The sequence below is a fragment of the Cyprinodon variegatus genome, unplaced genomic scaffold (genome assembly GCF_000732505.1).
Source record: "Cyprinodon variegatus isolate N-32 unplaced genomic scaffold, C_variegatus-1.0 Scaffold494, whole genome shotgun sequence".
In the NCBI taxonomy this organism is placed as follows: domain Eukaryota; kingdom Metazoa; phylum Chordata; class Actinopteri; order Cyprinodontiformes; family Cyprinodontidae; genus Cyprinodon; species Cyprinodon variegatus.
Window position 1 is genome coordinate 298,714 of NW_015150947.1, and position 9,889 is coordinate 308,602.

A 9,889-nucleotide genomic window follows, 5' to 3' on the forward strand; every position below is an offset into this window, starting at 1 on the left:
TAAAAACAGTCAATATGACACAAAGCTACCAAAGGTCACAGCAAACTATTCTATTCATTTAATTAAACCTGTTCTTGTTCAGGGCTGAGAGAGGAGCAGTAATTGTAAAACAGTGACAGAAATAAAAGAAGAAGAAAGGATGCCAAGAGAAACATTTGTATTGGGGATTATTCACCCACAGCTTTGAGGTCTGCAAGAAACGGATCCGTTGATTAACACAAACGGCACTCCAGGAGGGGAACGGAAGCAGACGTCAGATTTCCTATTGCCTTTTTTTATGCTGCAACATTAGATTAATTTCCTAAAACTTTATTTCCATTAAGTTAAATTGGAAAGCGAATCCTTTGCTTGAGGGTGGGGCTCTGTTGGGTAAGTAAAGAGTAAAACAAGGCTACTTTTACATTTTAGTTCTTATGTAATAGTTTTAAAATAGTTCCCTTTGTTAACCAAACAACCTTAGTGAAGGGTAAGCAGTCTGTTCTACTAAGGGCATTTTACTAAGTGTGAGACAATTAAATTAAAATTTGTTCCATCCGATTAACTGGTGTCTGCTTAGAAAAACTTCTTTCAGGGATGTAATGCAACCTCTGTCCACAAGGTTCATTGTGCACTGTTCATTCTAAAAGGTATAGTGAAGTATGATCTTTTTCTGGGTGGATCATCAAAATAAGTAGTCCTCCAAATTGTCAATCATTCTGGTGATATGTTTACGTGCTCGTCCCCATTTTCACTTAGCGGTGGTGAGTCTGACATAGTGGAAAGATTGCAAATCTTTTGGAAAGTAAGCTTGTATAAGCGATGCAAACATTAACTTTTAAACAAAGCGGGAAATGGGCTTGTGCACGCTCTCTTGGGTGTTTATTAGGCATATATCTGAAACCTGTCATTAGCCTGATATTACAGGCTAACGATGGAACCAAACCACCCATTCATCGGTTACCATTTGCATGTTTCCAAGCGATACAAGGCTTTGTCTATATAGGACTCAAACTCACTGCGGATCCAGACATTTGAATTGAGAAAGCTTCCTGGAGAGGCGGCGAAACGTCTTCAAATCTTGGAAACCAAGTCCAGTGGATATTTTTTTGAATTTTTATGGAATGACTATGACCTGGATGACTGAGAACCTACATCAGCAATTGAAGCCTGGGAAATACTGAGATCATTTTCTATATTTTAAAAGACAAATGAGGATTTCTAATATTTCATATGTACTGATTCTTTATGCAATCGACTCCATCTAGTGGCTGTTTATTATATGGAAAAGTAGGTTCTCTTACCATCCAGCAGACAGTCGAAGTGAAGACACTGCAGAAACTCCCTCTCTCTCATAAAGCCATTCAGAGGTGTGGCCCAGCCTTCAGCCAGCACCTGCACCCACTGCATGTCCAGCTGAGGAGCAAACATACAGCTGGTCAGAATCCAACATGCATGCTAAAGATTAAGACGGACTACAAAAAGATCACCTTTCCGATCTGAACTGCAGGAAGAGTCTCTGCGTCGGCCTTGGCCAGGTCCAGTTTATTCTCCTGGACATAGAGCTCTTTCACTTCGTAGGAGGCATCAACAGGAACGATGTCCTAAACAAAAAAATTAATTGTGACGCAACCTGCAGAATGCAGAAAGTTTGGGATATTCATAATGGAAACTGAAATGTTTTGGATTTAGAAGAAATGAAAGTATGGTTCCTCTCTGACACCTACTGGCCAAAAATGTAAATTGCAATGTTTGATGCTTTAAGCCAAAGAGGTTTGGCCATTTTTCTACTGATTTACATTAAAGGAAGATCAGTAATGACATTCAGATTTTCAGGGAAATCACATCATTTTAAATCAAACCAAATAAATGCAAAGGTTTAATGTACATCTTAAGAGAGCTTGTTGGGAAACATAACTTGATTCAACACGGCCTGCATGAAAAAAACTGTTTATATAGAAAAATAAGCAGGTAAAGCAACCGTTCCCATCTCCACACTTGCAGTTTCTCAAACAAAAGGTGCAGGAACCTTCTAAGAGAATAAAGAACAAGCTCCTCACCCGCTCCTGAAGCAGGTCCACCAGCTGCTGAATGCACTCGTTCACGTTGCACGAGTCAGTCTTCAGCACCAGCTCTGGAGCTTCAGGCTTCTCGTACTCGGAGTCGATGCCGGTGAAACCTGAGAAAGAAAACGACAACGATTGTAGAGCTGATCAGATAAATCACTTAAAGATGTTGATTTTTTTTTTCTTCAAGGCTTTTTAAAGGTAATTGTGTATATATCCCTGAATTCCATACAAAAAACTGTACTGATAACCTGGTCATTTGAATAATTAAATCATATAAGGGGTGAAAAATTAAGTTAAAATGCAGTTTCACAGCAAATATTTAGGGTGCTATTTTTTCCAGATTCAAATGTTAATTTTTTTTGTTCATTCTGTTCATATTTTAAGTGGAAAAAAATAAAAAGATCTCACTTAAGAATGAGCTTTTATGGAAAGAAACAGCAAGATCAGAGGAAAAAGTAACCCAAGGTTTCAAAACAGCTGAAGTTTAGACTCCTGAATAAAGTTTAGGACAGGAAAACATTTGTATTGATTTAAAGGTGTGATAATTGCATGAACAAAAAATAAATTAATTTAAAAAATGAGCCCATTTAAAAGAAAAGTTCCAGACAGCTTTTGAGTTCACACCCTGATCATCATCCTTTACTTCTGATATCTGCTCTGGGATGTGGGAGCATCAACACGTTCAGATATGCAAATATTTTACCAGCAAACCACAAACTGAAACCAGATTCAAACAAGAATTTAGAAATCCTTATAAACTAAACACACTTCATGAAAGCAGCCATTCTCCAACCCAAAAACAGATAAGAAACATCACTGCTTCACACGAGAGCCTAATATTTGGTGCTTTGAAGAAGTTGGCGGGGAGCTCCGTCTGCATCTTCATGTTGAACCAAAATGTTCCAGATGGGTTCTGCTCAGCCCGGAAATATGCAGATTTGATCCTCCTTCAGAAAGTTAGCATGTCTTTTTTTTCTGCAATTAGCACCTCTTAGATAAAAATGACTAAAGTGCTTCAAAAAGGCAAGAACATAAAAAATATATATACATGGTTAAGAAAATAAAGATGTCCGTTGGCTGTTAAATACCTAAAACAATGTCTATGAGATCCTCAGGAAGGCAAATGTGATTAAGAAAGTGATCAGCTACTATTTAAGTTAAAACTGAAAACTGAGATGACACAGTCTGACTGCCTTTAGTTTGAAGACTGCGCTGTAACATTATGGTGAAGCACAGTAGGTATTACTCCCTCATGATCCCAACAGTTAGATTATATTATTACCGTAAAGGGAAGATTATCTAAAACCGCACACATCATATGTTGCATGCGTCTGGATGTGAACCAATTTTGCTGGTATGCTTCTGCACCTTCAGTCTAGAATTTCTAGGGACGCACAGCAGTTTCCTGCCAAAGTGCTAGGGGGAGCCTATTCGAGAACTCACAAGAACTTCGACGGATTGTACTTCCTAACCTCCTCGATTTACCTTTCATCGCAGTTGTCCATTGTAGTTCTTCCTCGGTTTTTGAAAAATGGCGCACCCCGGCACCAAATTGAGAAGGGCGACCACACAGACAGCCAGAAAGGCATACCAAGGACCAATCACAGCTGCTTTTGTCTGCGCACTTCCGCTTGAGGTCTGTGCTTGGACCGGCCGATGCTTAGTCAGGATTTGACAGGTTGCAGAACCTCTGTGTGGGGGTGTGTGGTCCCGAACAGAGACAGATTTGACGATTGCAGAGGCTATGCGTCAGAAGCATAAATTGGCCTTAATGCTGCAGGTTCTGTAGCCTTTATAGATTTTACTACCAAAGGGGAAGTAAAAAATTATGACAGAGCCATGTACAGCAAAATCGCTTTGAGGTCAGTTAGCAGAACCAGAATTAATCCAAGTACAAAGCGATCAGGATTGCAGGTCACACTGTTGTTTTTGGAGAAAATAAATGACTTTTAAGTGCTACGTATGCTAATATCACACGTAGCAAGGTTGAGTTTCTTCTCCTGTTTCTTCTGGACAAGTGGAAGAAACAGGAAGAAAGTCCTGGTAATAGATCATATTATGGAGAACTGGGATAATTCCATCGGAAAGTCAACTCACTTTACCCATTAGATTACATAAGAAGAATTCCTTATCAGAATACAGTGACACAGATTAAGAATTCATATAATCTATGACATGTATGTAATACAAATCTAGATGAATGAATAACTATTGCTCACATGGTAGGAAAGCGCTTTTATTTATACGCTGATTCCACCAGCTGGCTTTCTTTCTTTAATTTCTTCTGCTATTCATGCCCCCAAATCACCCTGGTTTATAGATATAAAACCCCACCTCAAGGTTATTACTGGATTTGGGCCTGCTGAAGGCAAAATATTCACCAAAAGAAACAAACTTCCCCGTAAATTTGACCTTCCAAGTTTTTTCCGGTAGAAACCATTTCTTCTGGTTTCTTCCGACGGGAAATAAAACATGGGAAAAAAACGTGGAAAGAAGCAAGCATCTGTCAGAAACTTCCAACCCTGTCATGTAGTCTGTAATGGGTGTAACATTCACCGGTATGTTGTGTTTGGAATTGCTCAGACATTCCTGACATATGGAATTACAATGTTTTTGTGTCTGTTTGTTTTCTCCTCCGTTTTGCAAGAAACGTTGTTCTTCCTGCTATTTGTTTTAGCGGACTTAAAAAACGACCAGGTTGGAAAACCACATGCTTCTAATGAAACCAAAGGAACAAAAAGATGAAGCATGAGGTTCTCTGAGTTTCAGCCATATCTATAAAGAGATCAAAATGCACAGATTTCAGCTGGGCCAGATACAAGGAACTAAACTAGACTTAAGTAGAAATTCTGCAGCTTTCAAAACATCCAAACAGGATTACAACCATATGCATGAGGTGGAGCCTTTTAAAAATGTGCTCAATTAAAACATTAACTTCCGAATTTATGAGCTCCACCACTGCCTGCATGTCATCTGCAATATAATACTGTTTCACAAAGAGCTAAAACATACACAGAGCTAAAATGCTAATAGTTCACCAAAACTAGTGCAGATAAAACATGTCTGCTCTCCTTATTGCGAGCTTACAGGGTGTTTGCATTAAAAACAACACTTTTATATCTGCTATTTTTTGTGGCCGATGCCGATTAATGAGCCAGACGCTAAAATCGGCCCACTGATTAAAAGACCTGGCTCTAGCCACGATGTTTACCTGTATTGCTCATACGTGCTTCACAATCGTGGAAGAAAAAGGTTGAATAAAAAAACCTAAATCCCCCCTACAATCTGAATCTAACTGATTAATGAACTACTATGTAGTCCTCTAGAACCTCTGGAGATTATTTCACAAAGTAGAATTCTGCCTAAAGTGAAGAACATCGCAGACAACAGTGAGCATCCTCTTCATCAGTCTGTTAAACAATAGATCCGGTGGAACACAGGCCACTACAGAAGATCCTTCCTGCCTACAGCTATCAACACCTACAACAACCTGTTAAAAAAAAAAATAAAAATAAAAAAAAATAAAAAAAATAAAAGTTACCGCAGCATTTAAGTTTGCTTTGGGATTAATAAAGTATTTTTGAACTGAGCTGAATTGAAGTAATAGTTTGAACCAGAGGTCACGGATTAGCGTACTGGGGTCCGGACCCACTTACTGGCTAATCCAGACCCAACCTGATTTAAAACATTTATAAATTACCGCATGTTATTCGACGACAGTGTCTAACTTCACTTGCGCCACTTCTCCTGTTAATATGTTAAAGCCCTCCAGAGCATCTAGGACCAGGCTACACGTGATACAGATTAGCCAATGAGCTGCTGTCAGTCTGGGTTGCTGCTGCTGCTACTTTTAGACACAGCAGGCAAACCTGTGGCAAGCCGGGCGATGGGAAAGAAGGAGAAGATGATGAGAAAAAGAGAGCAGAGAGAGTGTGGACTGCTGGAAGAACTGTGGTGAACTAGTGACAGAAAAGTGAAATGGTGCTCAAAGATGATTCTGCACATTTAGAAGATGTTTGGCTCAACCTGCTGCTGTGAAGCAGGATTCTCCACCATGAACAGAATCAAAAATAAATATGGATCCAGGCTCGTAATGAGCACCTTGATTTGTGCTTTAGAATGGCTTAGTCTCCATTCAAACCCAGGTTTAAAGCCTTGCAGGGCAGCTTAAAGCCCACTGCTCTCATTAAAGCATAAAAGAGAAAGAAAAAAAATAACAGTCAGTTCAGGTGTTTTATTAAATATGCAAATCAGAAAATTGTCTATATACCAAACTGAATGATTGTTGTTCTCAACTTCAAAAAACGGTTCAGATTTCAAAGTGGAAAATGTTCTATTTTTTATATTTTTTTATTTAAAAAGTTAATGTATAACATGGAGGCCTAAAAAACTCATTTTATTTCAGTGTTAAAATCTGTTTAAAGTACCAGATTATAATTAAAAATGTCTTCGGACCTTTACTGGTTGTTGATTTTCCTTATTCGGACTCCGCTCATTTTTAATTGGTTACCCTTGGTTTAAACTATAGCATATGGTCTGGCTAATAAGCAGATGTTCAGACTGATGAAATTCTCAGAAATGCTTAATCATGCTGCTTCATTCACCATGTGAAACAAATCCACAGCCAGGAACTACAGCAAGGTTTGATATTAAGAGAATAAACCCTACAGGTTTGACAAACCGGCCGTTACAGACATACAACTTATCAAACAGATGTTTGTTTGTTTTTTTTTTTTATATTGTCCAAGTTACTGAGATCATCCTTGTTTCCTCTTTAGATACAGCGTTTTCAGTGGAATTATGATTTAATGGGTTAAACTGAAAGAAAGCTGATGCTGCACCTCTTATCTCTCCTGCTCTGGCCTTCTTGTACAGCCCCTTAACGTCCCTCTGCTCACAGACGTCCAGCGGCGCGTCCACAAAAACCTCAAAGAACGGTAACCCGGCAGCTTCATGGATCTTCCTGGCATTCAGGCGATCCTGTCGGGGAAATAAAAACAGATGCAGAAACGTTTATTTATTACCAGAATTGAACAATGAGATTCAGTTAGTCAGTTAGTGAGCATGAGAAGTGTGTTTGCTTTCCTCTCTCAAACGGTGAAGCTTTGTTTACTCACCCTGCTGTAGGGGGAAATAAAGCTTGCGATGCAAACCAGACCTGCATCTGCAAAAAGCCGCGCCACCTCAGCAATGCGCCTGATGTTCTCCTCGCGGTCCTCGGGGCTGAAACCCAGGTTTTTGTTCAGCCCCTGGCGGATGTTGTCCCCATCCAGAGTGTAGCAGGGGATACCGTGACAGACGAGGTATTCCTCCAGCGCCATGCTGACCGTGGTCTTCCCCGCACCAGACAGACCTGCACAGGTAGAGGAGCACAGTAGGAGTGTAGCAAGGCTCAAAAAGTTTCCAATCGGCCGTAATGTTTGCTTATTTATTTTCTCCTACCGGTCAGCCAAACGGTGCAACCTCTGAAGCCTCCACGCGTTCCCACAACCTGCCCCCGCTTGTTTCGGCTCACATGGTGAGCTTGGTAGGTGACATTAGTTGCACGTTGCATCCCCTTAAATTGAGATTTTTTTTTGTTCATTTGTGATTAAAAGTAAATACAAAACAAAGCAAACAAGTCAAACAAACTGAAAACAGGAAGTGGAATCATTCTGCAGGACTAGACCAACAAAGAGCAGCTCAGTTGCAATATTTGTTAGGATACTGCTGCAGTTACAGTGCTATGGATGCAAATTCTGGAAGACAGTCTGACATGTTGAATGGATTCCTTCCAACTAGGCTCAACGCCCCCGTCTCGTGTTACTTTTTATTAGTGCTTGTAATGATTTAGTGCAGAAACAACATTACCTGGAAAAGAGACTTGATGGAATTGCATTTTAAAATCCAGCGACATTTTCAGTAGACGTTTAACTGACTTAAAGACATTTTTCTAGAAATTAAAGGCATGGGAAATATCTAAAAACACAAGGTTTAATTTAATAGATTTGGTGTCACATTAAAGAAAACCCTTGTGAGATTTATGGAGATGTGTAAAATGAGTATAAGTGTTACTGATGAAAAGTAAATGAAGATGGCATAGCTAAATTTAACGCCTCGCTTGGAAAGAAAAACAATTTTCAGCATCAGCGACTCTTTAAATTATGCTCTTAGGAAGTCATTACTATATTTGAAACTAAAGTACAATATGTTGACATTGTTTGTTCCAAAGACCTCCTCTGCTAAAGTCAAGCTAAACAGAATTACAGATGTGTTTCAGACGAGGTTTCCAAGGTAACCATTTTGGCACAGTTAGTCCCATCTGCAAATTTCTTTCATCCATTTCTAGAGTTGAATCCAAAAGTTTTGGACAACAATTAGAAAATGTATTCCCACTCAACCAACAAAATGGTTGATTTTGACAAATCATACTATAATCAAAGAAGCAGTAGAACGTATCTAAATCTAGTCGGGAAAGATGGACAGTAGTTTCAGCCAATCAGAGCCAGCTGAAGGCAGTCTGTTAGCCTGGTCAGCCACCTGGATTGTTGGTGTGATGAGGCTACTTCTGGATGCTTGAGACCTGTAAGGGTCCCTCTAAAGGTTTTGCTTTTTGTTCCGATAGAGATTATAATAGAGAATACTTTGGTTTAGAGGAAAGTGAAGCACATGACTCCATTCTACTGAGTGTCTGCTTTCATTTGATGTATATTCTGTTGTGGTTTGATTGTTGCTGTGGAGACAGAAATTATATTCATCGGTTGGTATCAGGGCTGCAACTAACGATTATTTTGCAAATCGATTCGTCTGCCAATAATTTTTTTCGATTAATTGATAAATAAACTGATGGCCAAATGTTCCTTAAAGAGATTTTTTACTAAATTAAACCAGATGAAACTAAGTTTTTCCACTTGAGGGGTTCTGGATAGGACATATTGAAAGACAAAAAGGTTGTTTATCTTAAATTAAAAATTATTATATATTATTTTTACAATTTTGATATAATTACTGCTGAAATTAGGTCACTCTGTCAGCTTAAGGGCTCTATACTCCAGTTTACAATAAATCGATTACTAAATTAGTTGAAGATTATTTCAATCATCGATTAATCACGATTAAGCCGATTAATTGTTTCAGCTCTAGTTGGTATTGTGCTGTGCATTTATGTTTTACAACTTATTTCATTTGAGTATAACTTTAGTTGTCTTTTTCACATATTAAAAAGGTTTAAGTTGGCTTGTAGTCTAGATTCTTCGGTTTAATTTAATATGATTCATTACTATATTTTTCATCATTATTGCATCACTGATCACTGTTGTTGTTGAGTAACTGTGGCGAGGTACCCCTCGGGTTCAAACGGCTCCTGATGAGAAGCGATGGCCCAACAGCAGTGACGACTTCAAGAGTCAAATTAAGATGATCTGCTGGTTCTTTAGGATGTTTGCGTAAAGCAAGATTTAGAACCGGTTTGGGCCGTGTCTCAACTTGAACATAGTCTCAATCTTCAGCCAAAATGTTTCACAGAAAGCTTTCTGACTGATTTTCAGTGAGTACCGTTTAACAATGATGTTAACATAAAATAAACTTTTCTCCACTGTTGCTCTATGGTACAGGGCAACTTGGCAGTTTTTTTTCTAGAAGGGAGTCTTGGCTTTTAATTAGTTTTTTTTGTTTAGTCTTCAAGCCAAAACTTCTTCATGTTTCTTTGAACCATAACAAAAAACAAAAGCTTTTAGTCTTCACATTTCTAAAAAAAAAAAAAACTAAATTGGTGCTCTTGCAAAAATAATGACCATATTCTGTCTAAGAAAAAAAAGAAAAGAAAAAAAAAACATTATTTTTTAGTTTGTGGTTCAAATTTGTTT

General features: G+C 38.6%; 1 protein-coding gene across 1 annotated transcript in view; it reads right to left on the reverse strand.

Annotated features, from left to right (window-relative positions):
* papss1 (3'-phosphoadenosine 5'-phosphosulfate synthase 1) overlaps positions 1–9,889 on the reverse strand; it is a 30,903-nt gene that overhangs the window by 19,113 nt on the left and 1,901 nt on the right. Inside the window, exons 2-7 of the mRNA XM_015390364.1 lie at positions 7,488–7,602; positions 7,163–7,398; positions 6,887–7,025; positions 2,037–2,155; positions 1,467–1,580; positions 1,281–1,392 (exon numbers count right to left, since the gene is read on the reverse strand). Of these exons, the coding sequence (XP_015245850.1) occupies positions 1,281–1,392; positions 1,467–1,580; positions 2,037–2,155; positions 6,887–7,025; positions 7,163–7,398; positions 7,488–7,602 (835 nt within the window). The remainder of the gene's footprint in view (positions 1–1,280; positions 1,393–1,466; positions 1,581–2,036; positions 2,156–6,886; positions 7,026–7,162; positions 7,399–7,487; positions 7,603–9,889) is intronic.